The 23,997-nt window shown below is 39.0% G+C and overlaps 1 protein-coding gene across 2 annotated transcripts; it reads left to right on the top strand.

Moving 5' to 3' along the window:
• The first annotated feature begins 6,649 nt into the window (after positions 1-6,649).
• LOC136258561 (uncharacterized) lies at positions 6,650-8,970 on the top strand. 2 transcript variants are annotated; one of them, XM_066051881.1, is made up of 8 exons: positions 6,650-7,196; positions 7,245-7,407; positions 7,532-7,658; positions 7,912-7,976; positions 8,037-8,065; positions 8,156-8,248; positions 8,694-8,758; positions 8,818-8,970. In XM_066051881.1, the coding sequence occupies exons 3-8, from the start codon at positions 7,615-7,617 to the stop codon at positions 8,891-8,893; spliced, it is 372 nt and encodes a 123-aa protein (XP_065907953.1). In that variant the 5' UTR covers positions 6,650-7,196; positions 7,245-7,407; positions 7,532-7,614; the 3' UTR covers positions 8,894-8,970. The 2 variants fall into 2 exon arrangements, with proteins under 2 accessions (XP_065907953.1, XP_065907954.1); XM_066051882.1 differs by having other exon boundaries at positions 6,985-7,196; positions 8,116-8,248.
• The last annotated feature ends 15,027 nt before the right edge of the window (positions 8,971-23,997 follow it).

The following is a 23,997-nucleotide window of genomic DNA, read 5'->3' as shown; positions in this document are numbered from 1 at the left end:
TTAAAAATTTACCAGAAACTGCAAATTTTGATGATCCCTATTTTATATATAGTATGGTACTACCATACTGCATTACAGTTGAATATCAGTAAATTGGTATGCAGTAAAATTCTTATACAGAATTAGTATCAGATACAGAAAATATAGTATTCCAATACTACCTATGTATAATAACTCTGTCTTTAGCATATTGAAACAACTATTCTAAAAACTCCCTATACTAAAGCAAAATGGACCACAAATCTATAAATGACTCCAATTTTATTTAGTATTGGGGCCTGTAATCTGTGTTTTCTTGAACCTAAGTAAAAATTTTGGATTATACAGTAGTTACAACACAAAACAGAATAAATACAGGCAGTATTTGTATATGAATTATGCTGTGAGCATAGTTTATAAAATTAAATCAGTACATCTCTTTTGACTTACAGCTAGGAACTGAGGTGTAAAAATTGCCAAGCAAAGATTGGTAAGTTGTGATATGTATTACAAAATTGGTGATATACATAAATAACTCAAGGTTTTGGCCATAACTGGCATACTTTTTTACATTCTTAACCAAGTGATTTTGATACATGCACAAACAAACTAAAGTACCTTCACACATATGCCTGTCTTTTAACTGTGGTTTGTATCCTGTATAACAACTGCAGATATATGAGCCAGGAGTGTTCATACACTTATGCTCACAGCCACCATTGTTGTCACGGCATTCAATCTTGTCTGCAAGAAAATGCACACAACATTTCACAGTGTCTTTTTTGAAACAAAAAAGGTACAGATAATATTGTTATTTTTCCATATATACAGTACATAATGTGTAGGGTTTGATATTATGTGACCAAAATTTTTGATAACTGTTGATCTACACACACACTAGCGAAGTTCACTTTTCATCATGAATGGATAGTCACAGCAATACTCTACACATTTGTACCACAGCCATGCCACTAATTTACTTGGGCACCTTTTCATCAGTGTATTTTTAGAGAGCCACTGGGAACGCTCTAGCACTTTATAATACTGTATACGTATGTATACATAGTATGGCTAATATTGAATCAGATGTGGCCTAGTCTTTACTTGTATGTAGCTTCAAGATTGTTAATTCATACTGTTTTTTAAATTTGTTTGCAACAATCATAATTTTACTGGCCAACTGAAACACGAGACTAGACAAGAGCGGGTTTAGGATTTTTAGTGACTGGTTTGTGATCAAGAAGGTGAAGATTGAAATAAAAGGTAATGCATGCTGAGAATAACTGCCCTCCACTAACTATAAATCAAGACACACGGTAGTGTGCCGTGCGGCCCAAGAAGCCGGCGTGCCACCCGTGAGTATATTAACAGGAAGAAAGAAAACGCAATTTTCACACCTATGTAGCTCTGTGATCCCTTATCCGATTGGAATCAAATTTGCTAGAGAGGTGCCGGCCAGCAAGGGGAGTCTACACATCAAATATGAAGAAAATCGCTCCAGCCATTTCCGAGATACGAGCGAACAAAATTTCGTTTTAATTTCTTCGTTTTTTTCTTCTTCTACTTCTTCATTTCGCACACTTCGCAAAATCCGCCATAAAACACGAATGCGTGCTCGGATTGGGCTGAAATTTGGCACAATTAAAGGGCGCAGTAAGGCGGATCTTTGCATGTACCAACTTTGGTAGGAATCCGATGAACATTCACGGAGTTATGACCGATTATTTGCGTAAAATAAGGTCGAAGGTCTGTCACGCCTACAGGGTAAACTCCTTTGATAGGGTCCGCAATCCGAAAAATCAACTTCTACAAATCAATCCCCCTACCATTGTGGGATGTTCATTGTAGTATCCCATTGCTTGATCCACCATGAAACCGGAGGCACGATTGTTGTCTTCACAGAAATGTTGTTTTCAGTATCCCGCAAGATGCAAAATTTATTTTTTAAATTTCGTGCTCCACACAAAGGACCAGATGAAATTTGCTACTTAGCCAAATCGTATCCAGAGTTGTTGTAGTTGAAAAGTACGCACAAAAATAAGTAAATTATTTGCTGGGTGCCCGGCACAGGGTTGCTTTCTTTGAAAAAACAGACAAAGAGATATGAAGTTTCGAATTCAAACTGCCCTATCACCCAGGGCAAGAGAAGCCAACTCTTCCTCATAGTGTTTCGATACGGTTGGGTGCATAGTCTGTCTATGCTGTTAGTTTGGAAAAGATCTGAGACTTCTCACCATCTGGGTGACGAGCGTAAAAATTTTCTGCAGCATCAAAGGATTGTGTCACGCTTGTTAGTCATTTCCAGCGCTTCTGCAGCCACAACAATCATCAATTATAAACTAAAACTATGGCAAAAGATGTCCCTGAACATTTGGTAGCAGAGGTTGTCAATTATTATTCCATCCACGGCTTCCACGCCTCGCTCTAAGCTATGTATCAAGGGAGGCAGCAAAATCGTCCAAATTTGACTTCACCTCTCACGCTCCACAGCAGCTTCAAATCTTCACTAGATCACCCTACATCACCATTATGCTGCAAAACATCCAAAAACAAACCGAAAAAAGCACAAAATCTTTCATTTTTGATTCGAGCTGGGTGGAGCTCCTGGTGAGCTGCTGGTATACTGCATCATATGAAATCACCGAAACACCAACTACTACTACTACTACCAAACATTTTGATCCATTATTTATCATCATTCTAAACAAAATTAAGTCACCATTGTGGCATCAGAAGTACCGGAAAGCACTTTGGTACCATTGAGAGAATCCCTTGAAACGACGCACGAAAATTTTGACGTTCTTCACCCAGATGGTGAGAAGTCTCAGATCCTTTCCAGACTAACAGCATAGACAGACTATGCATCCAACTTTATCACATCACTATGAGGAAGAGTTGGCTTTTCTTGTCTTGGTTGGTAGGGCAGTTTGAATTCGAAAATTTGTGTTTCGTTTTCTGCTTTTCGAGAGAAAGCAACCCTGTGCCGGGAATCCAGTGAATCATTTGCTTATTTCTGTGCGTACTTTAAAACTACATTAACTCTAGATAATATCTAGCTAAGCAGTAAGTTCTATCCTGTTCTTTGTGTGGAGCACAAAATTTTAAAAATAATTTTTGCTTCTCACGAAATACTAAAATTGATATTTCTGTGAAGATGACAATCGTGCCTCCGGTTTCATGGTGGATCTAGCAATGGGATACCACAATGAACATCCCACAATGGTAGGGGGTTCGATTTGTAAAAGTTGATTTTTCGGATTGCGGACCCTACCTTTGAGGAATCAGTTGAAAATTGCTATGTAGATGGAGCAACCATCGTAGGAGTGCCTTTTTGTGGTTTGAAAGGAATCGAGATAAAGACCACGGAGATATGACACAAAACCCGACCTGTGTCAAAATTACGCGATCGATTTTTATGAATAAAAATACTATTAGTTTTCGTGTCTATCAGGCAAACCGCTTAGAGCAATGAGCTGAAAATCAGAGTGTAGCTGGAATAATCATCATAGAAAGTCCTTGCAGTAGTACAGAAGAATCGGATTACAAACCACTGAGTTATGATTCGAAAGACAACTACGTGTAGCAAATGCGAGATCGAGATACTCTAATAGAACAGTCACCCTAATAAAGCATTCAGCTGCATTTATAATTTACTCAATTATATTACATTGCAATTTATTCTGTAGGGAATTCAGCTACAAACAAGTCACCCTGTACTCAGATCAGCCAGAAGAAAGTACCTAACAGAGAGTTCAGCTACAAAGAAACCATCATGTAGAGAGTTCAGCTCAAACAATTTGCCCTGTAGAGAGATCAGCTAGAAGAAGTTACCTTGTAGAGAGTTCAGTTACAAAGAAACAATCATACAAAGAGTTCAGCTGAGAACAAATCACCCAGTAGAAAGTTCCGCTATGAACAGATTACACTGTAGAGAGTTCAGTTAGAAACTATCAATACTGTCTTTCTGTGGAATTCCATACCATTATACATTCTCAATGACTCCAACCCCAAATCTTTCTGGCATTCATTATGCTGTTATGTGTGTGTTAATTGATGTTGCTTTTGTTTATTTCTGTGTATTTTGTATTTAGTGTAGTTTTGTAAATTTCTTTGTTTCTTTGTTGTTTTTGTAATGTTTTATTTTGGGCCGACACCTTGTACAGGCTTTGCCTTTTGTGTATGCCTTCCCTCGTGGTAAAATTGATAATAATAATAATAATAATAATAATAATAAAACAGCAGTTCATTGTGAAATCAAGGCATAAAAACAGCAGTTCATTATGCCTTGATTTCACAATGAACTGCTGTTTTTTGATTGATGTTGCTATACCAGGAGATAGTAGAATTTCCCAAAAGATTCCTGAAAAATGACAACGCTATAGTGACCTGAAGATTGAAATTCAGAAAATGTGGTCTGTAAGTGCATCTGTGGCTCCTGTTATCATTGGTTCCCTTGGCTCTGTTCCTGAAGGTTTAAAAGATCAACTACAAACATTACAGATTTATCATGCTAACCTCATCCCGAAGATGCAGAAGAGTGTCTTACTGAGCTCCTGTCATATTTTACGTCGGTTTGTGACAGAACATTAAAATCCTAACCTTTTGGCTAAAGTGTGGGATATAACTTATTTTTTACATCTAGTTGTAATTCCAGCATTGTTGTGTGTATATTTAACCCCAAAAACACCTTCGCTGTAAAAAAGGCGCGCCCAAGAAACTACAAGTACCTGGAACCCAATGTAAAAAACAAAAAGAAAAATCAGCTTAGCTGAAGTGAAAAGTAACTGGTAACTTAAAGAGCTGATATCTGAAGTGGCCAAGAATACAATTACTAAAGTTTAATCCATGCAAGAACACCTTGGCTATAAAACAGGTGTATACATGAAAGTAACTGGCAACTGAAATGGCTGATATCTGAAGCGGCCAAGAATGAATGGTCATATACAACTAATTCAAAAATTTAACACTGAACCTTTATAATTCAGCTGTGTTCTATATTCACTCTTGCTGCATCGTAAAGTAAATTCTTTTAACTCTAATTGGCTGGTAATTTGGCCGCCTTTTTTTGCTCTATTATACTGACTATTAAAAAAGGCAGCCAAATTACCAGCCAATTAGAGTTAAAAGAAATTACTTTACGATGCAGCAAGAGTGAATATAGAACACAGTTGAATTATAAAGGTTCAGTGTTAAATTTTTGAATTAGTTGTATATGACCATTCATTCTTGGCCGCTTCAGATATCAGCCATTTCAGTTGCCAGTTACTTTCATGTATACACCTGTTTTATAGCCAAGGTGTTCTTGCATGGATTAAACTTTAGTAATTGTATTCTTGGCCGCTTCAGATATCAGCTCTTTAAGTTACCAGTTACTTTTCACTTCAGCTAAGCTGATTTTTCTTTTTGTTTTTTACATTGGGTTCCAGGTACTTGTAGTTTCTTGGGCGCGCCTTTTTTACAGCGAAGGTGTTTTTGGGGTGGATATCACTCATTTTTGTCAGTGATAGACTCTATATTTGGTTTAAAAGGTAATTTTTTTGGAAATGAGCAATTAACATTAATGCAGAATATTATCTTGGAGAGTCAGTAAAATCCATACATAATAATGATTGTTTCATAACACCGTAAATTCGGAAGTATGAATTTACGGTGTAGTATGACTGTTCTATTAAAGTAAATTTATCTTTACTGCCTGCACGTGATGAATATATCTCATATCTGTGCATGTTAAATGCTTCAGACACCTAATTAAACTTGCAAGTGCCTAATTAGTTCACAGTTGCTACACAGCTATAAATACATTTGTAATTGTTATCATCATAATCATTTAACCATTTTTTAATATTTTGGTCGCAACTTCAGGATTAGAGCAGCAAAGAAAGGAATAGAGGACTCAACCATCAAGACTTGTATATGGGAGATGGAACAGTATTGCAATGGACAATGCCGGTACTAACCCCTCAAGGGTGTTGCAGTACAGTATAGATGCAAGACCAGAGCCTCGATCGTCACCTTTTGACTGTGGTCACAACTTCAGGATTGGAGCAGCAGAGAAAGGAATGAAGGACTCAATCATCAAGACTCGGGGAGATGGAATAGTATTGCCATGGACAATGCCAGCACTAACCCCTCAAGGATGTCACAGTGCAGTATTGATACAACCACTCCAACCAGTGCATAAGACCAGAGCTCGATCATCACCTTTTGACTGAAATTTTTATACTTGATGAAGCAATTAAAACAAAAAAGTTGTAGTACTTATACTTTCCTGAGGGAACATGTCCCCAGAGTCCCAGACTCCCTTGCCTGTTCAGCAGAATAATAGGATTGAGCCTTACTACCACTTTCACCTTTATTCTTGGCCTTCATGTACATATCAGCAAAATAATACAGTAGCTGTAGACAGCAACATAATACAGTAGCTGTAGATAATGCTAGTTAATGCCCTAGGCAGAGCTATAGGGGTGGGAATTTTTCCCTACTATCATACTATCATAGTAGTTCTTCTCGCAGTTCTTTGCCTGGCCATCATCAACTGCTGTCCATCAACTGCTGTCAAAACATTAGTCTCATCCCCCAGACCCTTCCTCAAGCATGCTTATCACACAAAAATAACTTAGTTTAGTAGTGTACAAACAATTATTCATTGACAGCTTATACTACAATTACCGCATTGTTGAACCATGTATACCACCAGAATCCACCAGATTGACAACTAACACGTGATCTATTTAGGGGAAATCTCGTGGAAAGTCCCTAATTACCTTAAGCGGACACTCATGATACGTGGTTTTAAATTGAATGGTTTAAGAATGTAACTGGATGGTGAGGCGTACTTTAATCGGCTCGACTTTACTGAGAAACTCGAGCCCCTTGTGAGAAACTACATCGCTTGAGCAACTCTTGAAAAAGTAAGAGTCAAGAACACTGAGGGACTCTATGATATATGCCGGTCTTGAATGCTAACGAAACGAGGAGTGAAGTTTGTGCAACATGTCACATCGCCACACACTGATTCACCGTGTTTGTGCGATAGGGTTTTTGGACCTGTCCACCAGATGTTGAAAGGAAATTCATTCCAACTTGTGAAATTGTTGGTATACTCATTGTTGGGGTCCATGGGGACATCGATGATCATTTACCAGTCAGCTGTAAGTAATGTCACAACAGAAGGAAAGGAACCATTTCCATACCCCTATGGCATACTGATTTTCCAGGTCAGTTTATGTACACCCAACCACAGAAATGTAGAATTGTGGTTGCAGGTGGAAAATAAACACCTTTTTACTCAGTTACAAGAGATTCACCCAGCTGGGATAAAATGTTGAAGTAAATGTCATTAGTACCTACTTGCAGTTCATCAGGTATTGGACAATTCCAAGTGTCCAGATTATGCGGCTGTCCTCATGTTCAAGTTTACACGTTTAGGCAAGTTCCACAACATCCTATAATCTATTACTATATCAGTGTGGAATAATGCTTATAATATTTTTCATATTCCAGGCTTTAGGTATGTGTATTGTATTTAACACCTGCTTGTTGGTTTTTGCAGGCCATCTGGTCATACTGGTTTATCCACTAGCAGTTGAATGTGATCATGGTACATATGTAAGTTGAGACCATGCAGGAACAAAGATGAGACCATGCAGGAACAAAGATACAGGTGTCATGAATTTCAGGTCAGTTGACATTCAGAGGAATTGTATTATTGCAATTGTTCTTTTTGTAGTTATCAATTATCAGTGACCAGTTTGTGATAGCGTACTTTTGTTTGACTAATGACCAAATGTTCCGGTTTACATGCTTACCAAACAGTTATGTTACTCACTTAACTTGCATATGGGATATATATTTTTAGTTCATTTTGATTATTCATCCTTTATTGGTACAGCCTGGCATATTGATTTTTTGCACATTCTCTTTTTAATTCAGTGCCTGCTGGATTGTTTTGTCAGATATCGAAACAGATGTCTTTGGTGTTGCGACCGATGTTCCAGGTCAGTTTGCATGTGTGTTTAATTTAAGGTTGACTTCAGTGCCTGCTTATTCTTTTACAGGTCTCGGTATTGAGTGTCATGAATTTCAGGTCAGTTGACGTGCAGAAGAATTGTATTATTGCAATTGTTGTTTTTGCAGTTATCAATTATCACTGTATACTAGTGATGTGAATTTGCAGGTCAATCTACTCAGATGTATCAGGCATAGTGTTGATGGGTTCGAACAAGTATCCAGTGTAGACTGTAGTGGCATCAAGGGTGTTAATTTCCAGGTCAGTTTACATGTTGTGATGTTAGTGATTTTTTCCTAGTACCCAGATATTAAGTGTATTGTATTTAATGCCCACCTGTTATGTTTTTAAATTATGGTATATCAGTGTAGACAGTGCAACAGTAAGCCTTCTGTGTTGTAGTAACTATTTGTTTCATAATATTATGCTGTTGTCCCAGAATGGCACAATTTTTGGGCAACCAGTGTGAAATCCAGTGGTACAAACATTGTATTATGACCAAGTTGTGATAGCGTACTTTTGTTTGACTAATGTCCTAATGTTCTGGTTTGACTAATGTCCTAATGTTCTGGTTTAACATGCTTACCCAACAGTTATGTTATTCATTCACTTAGCCTGGGATATAATTTTTGTTCATTTTGATTATCCATACTATTATTGACACAGCCCGGCATATTGATTTTTTGTACATTCTCTTTTAATTCAGTGCCTGCTAGATTGTGTCATCAGATATCGAAACAAGTGTTTTTGGTGTTGCGACCGATGTTCCAGGTCAGTTGCATGAGTGTTTAATTTAAGGTTAACTTCAGTGCCTGCTTATTCTTTTACAGGTCTCAGTATCGTCATGCTGACATACAAGAAATCATCACTATTGTTGGAACTATTTTTAGTCAAGTCTTGATGTGATGTTAATTAACGTTGTTACACATTGTTGTATGTTTACCATATGGCAAGAAATTATCATGGCCATCATGAAATTTGAATATTGTGTAAGTTGTGTGGACCAACCCCAACTCATACATGGTCACTGGCAAACCACGAACCACATTCGAGCCACAACACCACCAACCACATTCGAGCAATCCATTACAAAATTTTGTTGCACCATTTGTGTGTGCATAATACTTAATGAAAGCCACAACACAAGCTACATGGTACATACTACATAGAGGTGGTAACCCCTAAAGGCTTGTTACCTTTTGTATTCACCTTACCGGCCTTTGTGGATAATCTATTAAAAATTACATGTAAATAGAGAATTGAAGAGTATGCTTAAAGCACCTTCGCTAGTGATTTTGTTCTTCAAACCATAAGACAACTGGCGATTTATAAACGCTCGCATGGGGTGTGGTACTAAATGGAATTTAAAAGATTTCTGCTTAAAACGCCATCCCTAGGGAACTTACGGTTCAGCACGCTGTCACAACTTGTTTATCAGGCATTAGAGTTTGTGTCCACGTCGTGTCTTTAAAAGTTATTGTAGGGATTAGAGATTGATTGAAGAAAATACGCGTATAGGCAAACCAGGATTGGATAATGTCAGTGCTAGATGGACCATACAAACACGACTATTTTGACTATGTTGACTGGTATAACGTGACAATAGTTGTAACATAAGGTAGAGAAATAAAGTAAAATACGCCTATTTTTTATTTTGCGATGGTTACTTTTTTATTTTAGCGAGGTCGCAAGAAAACTATAACGACTCCTAAAGATTTTTTATCACGTAATGCAATACAAATCTATTGAGAGATGTTGCGTAATTTAGGACTAATATTGCAAAACCGGCCCTACACGTAAATAACTCACAGTAGTGGCCGCGCGTCTTTTAATTGGGCGTGCGCTTTGTAGTTTCTTGGCCGCGCGACTCACTACCGTGAGTCTTGATAATAATAACAAGTCATCTTGTAGAGAGATCAGCTACAAACAAATACCCTGTAGAGAGTTCAGCTAGGAACAAGTCATCCTGTAGAGAATTCAGCTACAAACAAATCACCCTGTAGAAAGATCAGCTAGAAGAAGTTACCTTGTAGAGAGTTCAGCTAGAAGAAACAAATCACCCTGTAGAGAGTTCAGAAACAAGTCACCCGGTAGAGAGATCAGCTAGAAACAAGTCACCCTGTAGAGAGTTCAGCTAGAAGAAGTTACATTGTAGATAGTTCAGCTACAAAGAAACTACCATGTAGAGAGTTCAGCTGCAAACAAATCGCCCTATAGAAAATTCAGCTACAAACAAACCACCCTGTAGAGAGTTCAGCTACAAACAAGTCACCCTGTAGAGAGATCAGCTAGAAACAAGTCATCCGGTAGAGAGATCAGCTAGAAGGATAACCTTGTAGAGAGGTCAGCTACAAAGAAATCACCCTGCTTCATCTTTTCTTTTTCCTGTGGTAAAGAAAAAATGATAGGTTAAAAAAAGCCCTAAATACAAATACAAAAGGAAGTGAAATCTAATCCAAAACAGCCAAGCTGTAAAAAAAGTGCGGCCTTCAGACAGGCTATGGTGAAAAAAGATGTGAAATCCAAGGTGGCGGCCAAGAAATGGCTGTGATGGTAGGTTAATGGTAAAAATTTTAATAATGACAATTCAGGTGAATTTTGTGCCAAGACCAACGGCACCAAATTCACCTGAATTGTCGTTATTAAAATATTTACATAAAACACATGTGTGCACTCGGATAGGGCTGAAATTGGGCACACTTGAAGGGCTCATTAAGGCGGATCTCAGTACCAACTTTGGTAGGAATCCGATGAACATACACGGAGTTATGACCGATTATGTGCGTAAAATACGGTCGAAGGTCTGTCACGCCTACAGGGTAAACCCCTTGGAGGAATGAGTTGAACATTTATATGTAGATGGAGTAACCATCGTAGGAGTGCCTTTTTGTGGTTTGAAAGGAATTGAGATAAAGACCATGGAGATATGACACAAACCCAACCTGTGTCAATATTACGCGATCGATTTTTATGAATAAAAAAACTATTAGTTTTCACATCTACCAGGCAAACCGCTTAGCGCAATGAGCTGAAAATCAGTGTGTAGCTGGAATGATCATCATAGAAAGTTCTTGCAGTAGTACAGAAGAATCGGATTACAAACCACTGAGTTATGATTCGAAAGGCAACTACGTGTAGCAAATGCGAGATCGAGATACTCTAATAGAACAGTCACCCTAATAGAGCATTCAGCAACGTTTATAACTTACTCCATTGCAGAATTATAGTACATTGCAAGATATTCTGTACGGAATTCAGCTACAAACAGTTAATCTGATAGACAATTCAGCTACATGTGCAAGTCACCCTGTAGAGAGTTCATCTAGAAACAAGTCACCCTGTATCAGCTAGAAGAAGTCACCTTGTAGAGAGTTCAGCTACAAAGAAACTATCATGTAGAGAATTCAGCTGCAAACAAATCACCATGTAGAGAACTAAGCTACAAACAAACATGCCCTGTAAAAAAAATCAGCTAGAAGAAGTTACCTTGTAGAGAGTTCAGCTACAAAGAAACCACCATGTAGAGAGTTAAGCTGCAAACAAATCACCCAGTAGAAAGTTCACCTATGAACAGATCACCCTGTAGAGAGTTCATCTAGAAACAAGTCACCCTGTATCAGCTAGAAGAAGTCACCTTGTAGAGAGTTCAGCTACAAAGAAACTATCATGTAGAGAATTCAGCTGCAAACAAATCACCATGTAGAGAACTAAGCTACAAACAAACATGCCCTGTAAAAAGATCAGCTAGAAGAAGTTACCTTGTAGAGAGTTCAGCTACAAAGAAACCACCATGTAGAGAGTTAAGCTGCAAACAAATCACCCAGTAGAAAGTTCACCTATGAACAGATCACCCTGTTGAGAGTTCAGTTAGAAACAAGTCACCCTGTAGAGAGATCAGCTAGAAGTATCACCTTGTAGAAAGTTCAGCTACAAACAAATCACCTGTAGAGAGTTCAGCTACAAACAAATCACCCTGTAGAGAGATCAGCTAGAAGAAGTCACCTTGTAGAGAGTTCAGCTATAAAGAAACCACCATGTAGAGAGTTCAGCTGTAAACAAATCCCCTGTAGAGAGTTCAGCTAGAAACAAGTCACCCTGTAGAGAGATCAGCTAGAAACAAGTCACCCTGTAGAGAGATCAGCTAGAAACAAGTCACCCTGTAGAGAGTTCAGCTAGAAGAAGTCACATTGTAGAGAGTTCAGCTACAATGAAACTCCCATGTAGAGAGTTCAGCTGCAAACAAATCACCCTGTAGAGTACTCAGCTACAAAAAAATCACCCTGTAGAAAGATCAGCTAGAAGAAGTTACCTTGTAGGGAGTTCAGCTACGAACAAATCACCCTGTAGAGAGTTCAGCTACAAACAAATCATCCTGTAGAGAGTTCAGTTACAAAGAAACCACCATGTAGATAGTTCAGCTGCAAAAAAATCTATCACTCTGTAGAGAGTTCAGCTAGAAGAAGTCACATTGTAGAGAGTTCAGCTGCAAATAAATCACCCTGTAGAGAATTCAGCTACAAACAAATCACCCTGTAGAAAGATCAGCTAGAAGAAGTTACCTTGTAGAGAGTTCAGCTACAATGAAACTCCCATGTTGAGAGTTCAGCTGCAAACAAATCACCTGTAGAGAGTTCAGCTAGAAACATGTCAGCCTGTAGACAGATCAGCTAGAAACAAGTCACCCTGTAGAGAGTTCAGCTAGAAGAAGTCACATTGTAGAGAGTTCAGCTACAATGAAACTCCCATGTAGAGAGTTCAGCTGCAAACAAATCACCCTGTAGAGAACTCAGCTAGAAACAAGTCACCCTGTAGAGAGATCAGCTAGAAACAAGTCACCTTGTAGAGAGTTCAGCTGCAAACAAATCACCCAGTAGAAAGTTCACCTATGAACAGATCACCCTGTTGAGAGTTCAGTTAGAAACAAGTCATCCTGTAGAGAGATCACCTAGAAGTATCACCTTGTAGAGAGTTCAGCTACAAACAAATCACCCTGTAGAGAGATCAGCTAGAAGAAGTCACCTTGTAGAGAGTTCAGCTATAAAGAAACCACCATGTAGAGAATTCAGCTGCAAACAAACACCCTGTAGAGAACTCAGCTACAAACAAATTGCCCTGTAGAAAGATCAGCTAGAAACAAGTCACCCTGTAGACAGATCAGCTAGAAGAAGTTACCTTGTAGAGAGTTCAACTGCAAACAAATCACCCTGTAAAGAATTCAGCTACAAATAAATCATCATGTAGAGAGTTCAGCTGCAAACAAATCATCCTCTAGAGAGTTCAGCTATGAAAAGATCACGCTGTAGAGAGTTCAGCTAGAAGAAGTCACCTTTTAGAGAGTTCAGCTACAAAGCAACCACCATGTAGAGAGTTCAGCTGCAAACACATCACCCTGTAGAGAATTCAGCTACAAAGAAATCACCCTGTAGAGAGACCAGCTAGAAACAAGTCACCCTGTAGACAGTTCAGCTAGAAGAAGTTACCTTGTAGAGAGTTCAGCTGCAAACAAATCACCCTGTAGAGAATTCAACTACAAACAGATAACCCTGCAGAGAGTTCAGCTAGAGTCAAGTCACCCTGTAGAGAGAATCCTGTAAAGAGTTCATCTACGTACAAGTAGATCACCCTGTAGAGAGTTCAGCTACATTTCAAGTCACCCAGTAGAGAGGTCAGCTGCAAATTATCCTATGGGGATTAATTGACATTTAATAAATATATGCTCTCTTTCTATATTATGAACTCTTGATTTATGCATTATATACATCAAGACACACGGTAGTGTGTCGTGCGACCCAAGAAGCCGGCGCGTAACACCCGTGAGTATATTGACAGGAAGAAAGAAAACGCAATTTTCGCACCTCCGTAGCTCTGTGCTGCCTTGATTAAACAAGACGATTTTTGCTGTGGACATTCCCTCCAACTGCAGCACTCTACATTCCAAATTCGAGCGAAATCGCTTCGGGAGTTCCCGAGATATTCAACTTCAAAAATTGGCTCAGTTTCTTCGTTTTTTCTTCTTATTTTTCTTTTTCTTGTCACACACTTACAAAAACTGCTATAAAACTCGAACGCCATATCCGATTGCCTTGACATGTGGCACACAGAAGGGGGATATAAAGGCGCATCTCGGTACCAACTTTGGCTGGAATACGATAAACAGGCAAAGAGTTATGAGCGATTATTCACGAAAAATAACACCAATATGTTGTCACGCCTACAGGGTAAACCGCGTATGAGAAGAAGCTGAAATCGGTGGGTGAATAGGTTACCTATTGAACCTCAAACCTTTTGTGGTTTGAAAGAAATCGAGCTAAAAACCAGGAAGATACAACGAAAAAACCAACAGTGTGTAACAATTACGCAATCGAGATCAGCTAATAAAAAACGACTGCTTGCCACGCCTACCAGATAAACCCCTTGGGGTAATGCTTTGAAAATCGTTGTACAGATGAAGTAATCATCTTAGAAAGGCTCATCAATGATGTAGAAGAATCAGACTTAAAGCCACAGAGTTATAACACGAAATCCAACTTGGTGCAGCAAGTGCGAGATCGAGATACTCTAATAGAGCAGTCATCCTAATAGAGCAGTCACCCTGAAGAGAATTCAAGAGATCAGCTAGAAATAAGAAACCTGTATAGAGATCAGCTACACACAAGTCACCCTGTAGAGAGATCAGCTAGAAGAAGTTACCTTGTAGATCGTTCAGCTACAAACAAATCAGCCTGTAGAAACATCAGCTAGAAGAAGTTACCTTGTAGAGAGTTCAGCTACAAAGAAACCACCATGTAGAGAGTTCAGCTGCAAAGAAATCACCCTGTATAAAATTCTGCCACAAACAAATTGCCCTGTAGAAAGATCAGTTAGAAGAAGTTATCTTGTAGAGAGTTCAGCTACAAAGAAACCACCATGTAGAGAGTTCGGCTAGAAGAAATTACCTTGTAGAGAGTTCAGCTACAAAGAAACCACCATGTAGAGAGTTCAGCTAGAAGAAATTACCTTGTAGAGAGTTCAGCTACAAAGAAACCATCATCTAGATAGTTCAGCTGCAAACAAATCACCTGTAGAGAGTTCAGCTACAAACAAATCTCCCTGTAGAGAGATCAGTTAGAAGAAGTTACCTTGTAGAGAGTTCAGCTACAAACAAATCACCCTGTAGAGAGATCAGCTAGAAGAAGTCACCTTGCAGAGAGTTCAGTTACAAAGAAACCATCATGTAAAAAGTTCAGCTACAAACTAGTGACCTTGTAGAGACATCACTTACCTTGTAGAGAGTTCAGCTACAAAGAAACCATCATGTAGAGAGTTCAGCTGCAAACAAATCACCTGTAGAGAGTTCAGCTACAAACAAATCTCCTAGTAGAGAGATCAACTAGAAGAAGTCACTTTGTAGAGAGTTCAACTTCAAAGAACCATCATGTAGAGAGTTCAGCAGCAAAGAAATCACTTGTAGACAGTTCAGCTACAAACAAATCTCCCTGTAGAGAGATCAGCTAGAAGAAGTTTCCTTGTATAGAGTTCAGCTACAAACAAATCACCCTGTAGAAAGATCAGCTAGAAAAAGTTACCTTGTGGAGAGTTCAGCTACAAAGAAACTATCATGTAGAGAGTTCAGCTGCAAACAAATCAGCTGTAGAGAGTTCAGCTACAAACAAATCTCCCTGTAGAGAGATCAGCTAGAAGAAATTACCTTGTAGAGAGTTCAGTTACAAAGAAACCATCATGTAGAGAGTTCAGCTACAAACAAATCTCCCTGTAGAAAGATCAGCTAGAAGAAGTCACCTTGTAGAGAGTTCAGCTACAATGAAAGCATCATGTAGAGAGTTCAGCTGCAAAGAAATCACCTGTAGAGAGTTCAGCTACAAACAAATCTCCCAGTAGAGAGATCAGCTAGAAGAAGTTTCCTTGTAGAGAGTTCAGCTACAAACAAATCTCCCAGTAGAGAGATCAGTTAGAAGAAGTTTCCTTGTAGAGAGTTCAGCTACAAACAAATCTCCCTGTAGAGAGATCAGCTAGAAGAAGTTTCCTTGTATAGAGTTCAGCTACAAACAAATCACCCTGTAGAAAGATCAGCTAGAAGAAGTCACCTTGTAGAGAGTTCAGTTACAAAGAAACCACCACGTAGAGAGTTCAGCTAAAAACTAGTGACCTTGTAGAGACATCAGTTAACTTGTAGAGAGTTCAGCTACAAAGAAACCATCATGTAGAGAGTTCAGCTGCAAACAAATCACCTGTAGAGAGTTCAGCTACAAACAAATCACCTTGTAGAAAGATCAGCTAGAAGAAGTCACCTTGTAGAGAGTTCAGCTACAAAGAACCATCATGTAGAGAGATCAGCTGCAAAGAAATCACCTGTAGAGAGTTCAGCTACAAACAAATCTCCCTGTAGAGAGATCAGCTAGAAGAAGTTTCCTTGTAGATAGTTCAGCTACAAACAAATCACCCTGTAGAAAGATCAGCTAGAAGAAGTTACCTTGTAGAGAGTTCAGCTATAAAGAAACCATCATGTAGAGAGTTCAGCTGCAAACAAATCAGCTGTAGAGAGTTCGGCTACAAACAAATCTCCCTGTAGAGAGATCAGCTAGAAGAAATTACCTTGTAGAGAGTTCAGTTACAAAGAAACCATCATGTAGAGAGTTCAGCTGCAAACAAATCACCTGTAGAGAGTTCAGCTACAAACAAATCTCCGTGTAGAGAGATCAGCTAGAATAAGTTTCCTTGTAGAGAGTTCAGTTACAAACAAATCACCCTGTAGAAAGATCAGCTAGAAGAAGTTACCTTGTGGAGAGTTCAGCTATAAAGAAACCATCATGTAGAGAGTTCAGCTGCAAACAAATTACCTGTAGAGAATTCAGCTACAAACAAATCTCCCTGTAGAGAGATCAGCTAGAAGAAATTACCTTGTAGAGAGTTCAGTTACAAAGAAACCACCATGTAGAGAGTTCAGCTGCAAAAAAATCACCCTGTAGAAAATTCAGCCACAAACCAATTGCCCTGTAGAAAGATCAGTTAGAAGAAGTTACCTTGTAGAGAGTTCAGATACAAAGAAACCATTCTGTAAAGAGCTCAGCTGCAAACAAATCACCTGCACAGAATTCAGCTACAAACAAATAACCCTGTAGATAGATCAGCTAGAAGAAGTTACCTTGTAATTTGTTCAGCTACAAACATTCACCCTGTAGAGAGAGCAGCAAGAAGAAGTCACCTTGTAGAGTGTTCAGTTACAAAGAAACCACCATGGAGAGTTCTATGATAAATATATGTATTATATATATATAATTTGTACATTTACTGATAAAATCAGAAATATTTAAAGTACATCTCCTTCACCTTTTCTTCTTCCTGTAGTAAAGAAAAAAAAACAGGTTTACAAAGTCCCAAAGCTGGCCATAGGCCGGCTTTGGGGTATACAAATACAAAAAGAAATGAAATCTAATCCAAAACAGCCAAGCTGTAAAAAAACAGTGCGGCCCTCAAAAAGGCTATGGTGAAAAAAGATGTGAAATCCAAGGTGGCGGCCAAGAAATGGCTGTGATGGTAGGTTAATGGTAAAAATTTTAATAACGGCAATTTAGGTGAATTTTTTTGCCAAGACCAAGTGGCACAAAAATTCACTTGAATTTTCGTTATTGAAAATTTTTACCATTAACCTACCATCACAGCCATTTCTTGGCCGCCACTTTGGATTTCACATCTTTTTACACCATAGCCTTTTTGAGGGCCGCACTGTTTTTTTACAGCTTGGCTGTTTTGGATTAGATAATTTGTACATTTACTGATAAAATCAGAATGAGTTAAAGTATTTATAAAATCTGCTTCATCTTTTTCTTTTTCCTGTGGTAAAGAAAAATATATAGGTTAAAAAGCCTCAAAGCTGGCCATAGGCTGGCTTTGGGGTATACAAATACAAAAAGAAGTGAAATCTAATCAAAACAACCAAGCTGTAAAAAAAGGAGTGCGGCCCTTGAAAAGGCTATGGTGAAAAAAGATGTGAAATCCAAGGTGGCGGCCAAGAAATGGCTGTGATGGTAGGTTAATGGTAAAAATTTTAATAACGACAATTCAAGTGAATTTTTTTTTCACCATAGCCTTTTCAAGGGCCGCACTCCTTTTTTTACAGCTTGGCTGTTTTTGATTAGATTATTAATATCACTAATAAAGTACATAAAAATCCATAATTATACCTACATAGCTTGCCACGTTGCTGCTCAGAACACTGTGACTGCTTTGTTAGAGTGATTGATTAGAGTATCTCGATCTGAATATGACTGGTCTGAAGACCTCAGAGACCCCCTTAGAGCTGCCCCTGCTAGTGACATGAATGGCCTTGGACAGTTTCCCAGATATTTCTGCATACACTTCTTTAATTTTCATTGGCACAGGTGGTCTTAGGCAGTGGCATAGCCAGCCCTTCAGGGATGGATGGGCACTCACACCCACACATTTCACCCTATGAAACTAACTAGCACAAAATGTGAGTCCATCCTTAGTGGACTCTAAATACATTTGGTTTAAAAAGTGTTTCAAAAGTGTATAAATTTTATCTAGCTAGCTAATAATATGTTCCTGCAACTTATTTTCACTAGTCTAAACTACTGCATGAATGATATAGAAGCTAGAAATGATAACTAATTTATTACACCTCCTCTTTTAGCTCATCTGCACTTGTACACAACTCATTCTACTCCAGCCTGACTCTTAAGATAGTCATATGGCTTAATTCAGTCACCACTGAATCTTTCATCTCCAACTGACTTGTTTAACAAGCGAGAATTTAATTTTTTGTTTATCACTCAGGTCACTTATAACCTTACTGTCAACAACAGAATCCGTGCTACTCCTCACAACTCAGTATTCGAGATGTGATAAAAACTTGATTCCTTCCTTCCTTGTACTTTTCCTCCCACACCATACTACACTGTACTATGCTTACACTTGATGCATGCTTTACATTACTACCCATACCAATTAACACACAGGGTTCGTGCCACCACTGCTGGTTGGCTATTTTTGTGACAACATTGAAGCTACTCAGATCGTACGATGTAATTATTGAACTTGCCTCGATATCAGCTGTTGATTTACAATGGAACTATGGCACTGCCAAGGTATATACTACTCATTTCTTGTCCGTAATATCATTAGGGCGTCACTGTCCCAGGGAAATTTGGATGGGAACTTGCCCACCCAGGCACACCCTTGGCTACGTCACTGGTCTTGGGAGCCCAATATTAAGGCTGGAGACACAACATAACCTACTCAGCCATTTTCTGTTCATATACCAATTGCCCACCTACCAACCCACACCACCACCCAAGGTGACATGCTTGTGTTACAGATACCATCATGCTCAATATCATGGTTATTTCAATAGGTAGCTTATGGATTGCTGCATTCATGATGAAAATTTCAAACCCTCCAAAAATTATGTGCGCCACCTAGAATGCCATCAAATTATCCTAGAAATATCTTACACAATAAAAATCTCTTTTAAGTAATAATAATTTATTATTTAACATCAAAAATACAGTATCAAAAAGCAAGAAAACACTTACAGGCAACCTGATAAATATTAAAAAATCATCAAAACTCAAATGTCCATCTGACTGCCTGTCTGACCACAGTCACAAGGCTAGAGGCCAAATGAAGCAGTGCACAGCCACCATTTTACACTACAATAATAAAGGAGATGTGGAATGTCCCTTTCAGGGTTCCAATGTGTTTGAGCTTTTTGCATCGTGTCTTTCCCTTTACCTTCAATCAGAATAATTGTCTTCTTTTTGTTGCAATGAAATCCAAACCATAATTTTCCCTATCAACACTTTCCTTGAGCAGCATATAAGAATGCCACAAACTTATCTAAGCGCTTGCGCTAAGTAGATACCTGTAACTTCATGACAGGTTCAACACCATGCCTATTAACACGATCTTGATTAATGAGCACTGGTACCACATCTCTTAACAAACCATTATGATGACACACCCCATTATTACTGGCCTAGCTGTATTAATATTGCTAGCACAATGAAAATATGAAATAGTGACACACCCCTGGCTCACCTGACAAACTCTAATGCAGCTGTCACCCTAACAGAACAGCCACACTATGTGTTTATTCATTTATTTTTATGTATATATTTAATAGTTATACCACAGCTGCGAGGGATTTGCTGATATATACACTCAAAGCCCGAGGGTTGTGGGTGTATAATATCAGCAAATCCCAAGCAGCCGTGGTATAAGTGATATATATCACTTGGGACGCACTCACCTAATAGGTGAAAGAACTACCGAGAGCTCATCCCATTTGTTTTATACAGTAGCATCTGAAGATCGATCGTGGTTTTAATAGCGTGGGATAATAGCCATCAAAAAGTTATCCATACCTTAAAACGTCATTAATATGTTACTATGCTTCAACATGCAATGTTAGAAATCTTGCGATTGTGGGATGGAGTTTATATTGTTATCATTTTTGTACTAAGTTAAGCCAACTAACTTCACTATTGGGACAGTAAGTAAGTTATTATATGAAGATAAGTACTTAGGACTGTAAGTTACTAACCTATTTCAACGTAGCAGTAGTAGCTTTACTTTCCCATAGTCTGTTCAAAGGCTGATATGCGGTGGGTAGAAATACGCATCCACGATCGCCCCAACAATTATTTTGTGCCTTCATTATCCATTAGTAACAACTAACTATTCTATCTTAGCAAATATACTCAGCTTAGCAACCACTACAAAAATGAGTTCCACAATACAAAGCTCTATGTCACTCAATATAACGAGTCAAAGCACATCATTTCTTTGAACTGGCTAGGTATCCAAGTCATTGGCAAACCGCTTTCCCATGCTTGATATTGTCCGGGAAATATGCGAGTTAAACACTGAGCGGCACCTTTGAACGCCCACACTAAAGTGGTATATATATTTATTTAATTATTTATTCATTTATTTATTATTTATACTGAGTAGTCAGCCATGGTGGTAAGTTAAAAACCAATTGTCTAATTACGAGTGCAATAATGTGATTGCAAAATTGATGTAAATAAATCAGAGTCAGAGGTTTTGATAATGTTTAGTGGCAAGGTGTTCCATTCTTTAATATATAGTTCTGGAGAAATAACTGTTCTGATATGACCTCGTAGATGAAAACAGTACAGTAATGGTGGTATGTATGATCTGATTGTTCACATTGATGGTAAACAATATGATGGAAAATCACATGTGTATAGTATGCTATAACTAAAAACTAGCTAAAAATTATAAATTATTAATTAGAAAATAAATTAGGGATCCAAGCGATAAAAAGTAGTGAAACAAGAGGTGAAATGATGGTATTACAGCATAGCTGGATGGGAAAATCCCTACTTGAGCATTGAACAATATATAACATGCCAATGTAGGGATTTTCTCACTGCACTATAATCATTATTCATCTCTTGTTTTACTACTTTTTATTGTTTGGATCCCTACTTTATTTTCAAATTAATACTTTTTAAATATATAGCTTAATTGCTACCATCACTCAGAAATGTAGTGATGATCTTAGGAATATACATCATGCTGGTAGGGAGTATATTTCTACACCCTTTTAAGCTTGCTGTTGCAGTGCAGGCATTCCTGACTCAAAGCTTCATGTAAGTGACCTTGCTCTTTCATACCCAGTAAACTCACATCACACAAATCTGAATGGAGCAGTTGGTTTCAACACAGCAATTATTGAAAAGTAGGCTCTTCAATTGTAGGCTTTATATTGACAAAGGGTTAGTTAATGTTGTCACTAGCCTTTACTGGGAACAACTGTCTTTGGTGGTAGTCTAACCCTTCCCCAGTCTGTATGTAGTTTTGGTTGTCATTTGACTCTACCACGATCTAAAGTTGATTGTGGTCAGTTGGTAGGTGTGCGAGGCCCCGACTGCTTTGGGGAAGACCTAATTTATTTCAATTGTTTTGACTTTTACAGGCCAAGAGTAATAATACAAATCAAGCGACAAATACTTGGGCAGGCAAGAAGGTTGGAGCGGGGTCAGCAAATGACCGTCCAAATTCTTGCTGCTGAAACCATAGAAAGATGACCATGTATACTTGGGAATCTTTCACCACCAAGGATTCTGGTGCAGACGCTTCAATGCATTATCGCTTATTTATATTACAAGCATATTATGTGTGTGTACAAGTAAATAGAATACAGTCAAGTTACAGTACTCTGTGTGATGTATGATACTGTACTTAAGCGTGCAATAAATGTGTAGTGCTGCATATCAAGTCAGTTCATGTGTTTCTTGTTACTGTTATCTAAGTGCTGTCACTCTGCTGTGGAATACTAGATGAAGCTGAAGCTATCAATGCGGAAAATTTGGCTAGCTCACATGGAGGTGTCTTGATGTATCTTTGGTAAACGTCACTCTGCCATCTGCCTAACATCTTGATGTATGCGTCAGGTATATTTGCTTTGGCTGCGGTGGTTGCTGCTCTAATGCGGAAGCTGTGGGAATTGTACCGATTGCAATTAACTTGCAATTCGGACAGGACTGAGTTTAATGCTGTGCAGAAAATTTGTCTGGTAAGGCCTTGGCCATTCTCTGTGAGGAATAGAGGTCCTGGTCGTGTTCCTCTCCGTGCCAGGTATGGGAGGATACCTAGTATGGGACATACATTTGTATTGGTTGCGCCTAAGTAAATTTGTACGCCTTGCCGAAAAGGGTCAGTCTTTGATTGTTTGATATGGATTCTCAGAACATTGGGATTATCTCTGTGATCGATGGAGACATCCTGGAGTGACAGGTGTAGAGATGGGTCATAGCCATTGTGGCTTGGGATGGTAAACTCGCTAACACGCAGCCCAGAAGATCTGCTATGCGCTGCGGTTTCGTGCGAGACATCACTGCCATGTATACTCCAAAGGACTGAACCCACTCCATAATGCTTAGCTCTCTGTGGTGCTTTGGTTTTCGGCTGTCACCATGGTCTTCACCAGCATTGTATTCAGCAGATGTTAATGTATCAGGTAGTAGGTCTGACATTTCTATGAAGAGCCCATCCTGAATTCTGTTGAACAACTTGGTAGGGATGGGTGGGAGCCCAGCGCTAACCATGATGGGTGGATTCATGTTACTGCCTGATGGGATGAGTGATCTTGCAGTAGAGGTTGCGCCTGCCTGGCGAGAGGCTTGGATTACTTCCTAAATCTCTGGTATGTGCCAGATCTGACTGCTACTTGGGAGATGGCCGAGAGCTATTAAATGAGGAAGGGTACCAGGTTAAGAAGGAGGGGGGTAACAGATTGAAGTAAATGCATAGGCGTGATGATACATGCACAAAGAGAACATAGCTCGCTGACTAGTATACATTTAGGGGTGGGGGTATAATGTGAAGGTGTTGCTACATATGGGTGAATACATGATGGCGGCAATACTAGTGAATGGTAGGCCCAACAACTGAATGGCATGTAATGTATGATACAGGCAAAGTGTTAAATAGTAACAACAATGCATTAACACATTAATTAAATTACTAAGTGACTAGTGAATGGTAGGCCCAACAACTGACGTATGATACAGGCAGCGTGTTAATTAGTAACAACAATGCAACAGCTCATTAATTAATAAACGTGTTATGTACAAATTTATAGCTTACCACCATCTCGAAGGCTGTCAGAGGTCCCGGTAGCAGCCGCTATAGTGGTCAGAGATGTGGGGTTAGACGCTGCTGTAGTGGGGAAAGTTGGGGAGCCAGACGATGCTGTAGTAGGGGTGGGAGATCTGGCCGACGCTGTCGTGGTAGTTGTAGATCCGCCGGATTCGGTGGTAGTTACGGTGTCTAGTACTCCAGATCGGACAGTGGTTGTAATGGTAGATGTTGCGGTAGTAAGTCCTCCTGATGTGGGCGTGACAGTTAGTGGTGCCCGGATAGCTGCAACGATCGCAGGGATGTCGTCCGTTGTCAGGGGTTGCGGAGTAGCTGCTAAACGTCGGCTCCATTTTGGCGGCGGCTGCATGTCTGCTATCTCC

The sequence above is a fragment of the Dysidea avara genome, chromosome 6 (genome assembly GCF_963678975.1).
Source record: "Dysidea avara chromosome 6, odDysAvar1.4, whole genome shotgun sequence".
Lineage (NCBI taxonomy): Eukaryota > Metazoa > Porifera > Demospongiae > Dictyoceratida > Dysideidae > Dysidea > Dysidea avara.
The sequence above is the reverse complement of the archived record's forward strand: the minus strand, read 5'-3'. Positions and strand labels throughout refer to the sequence as shown.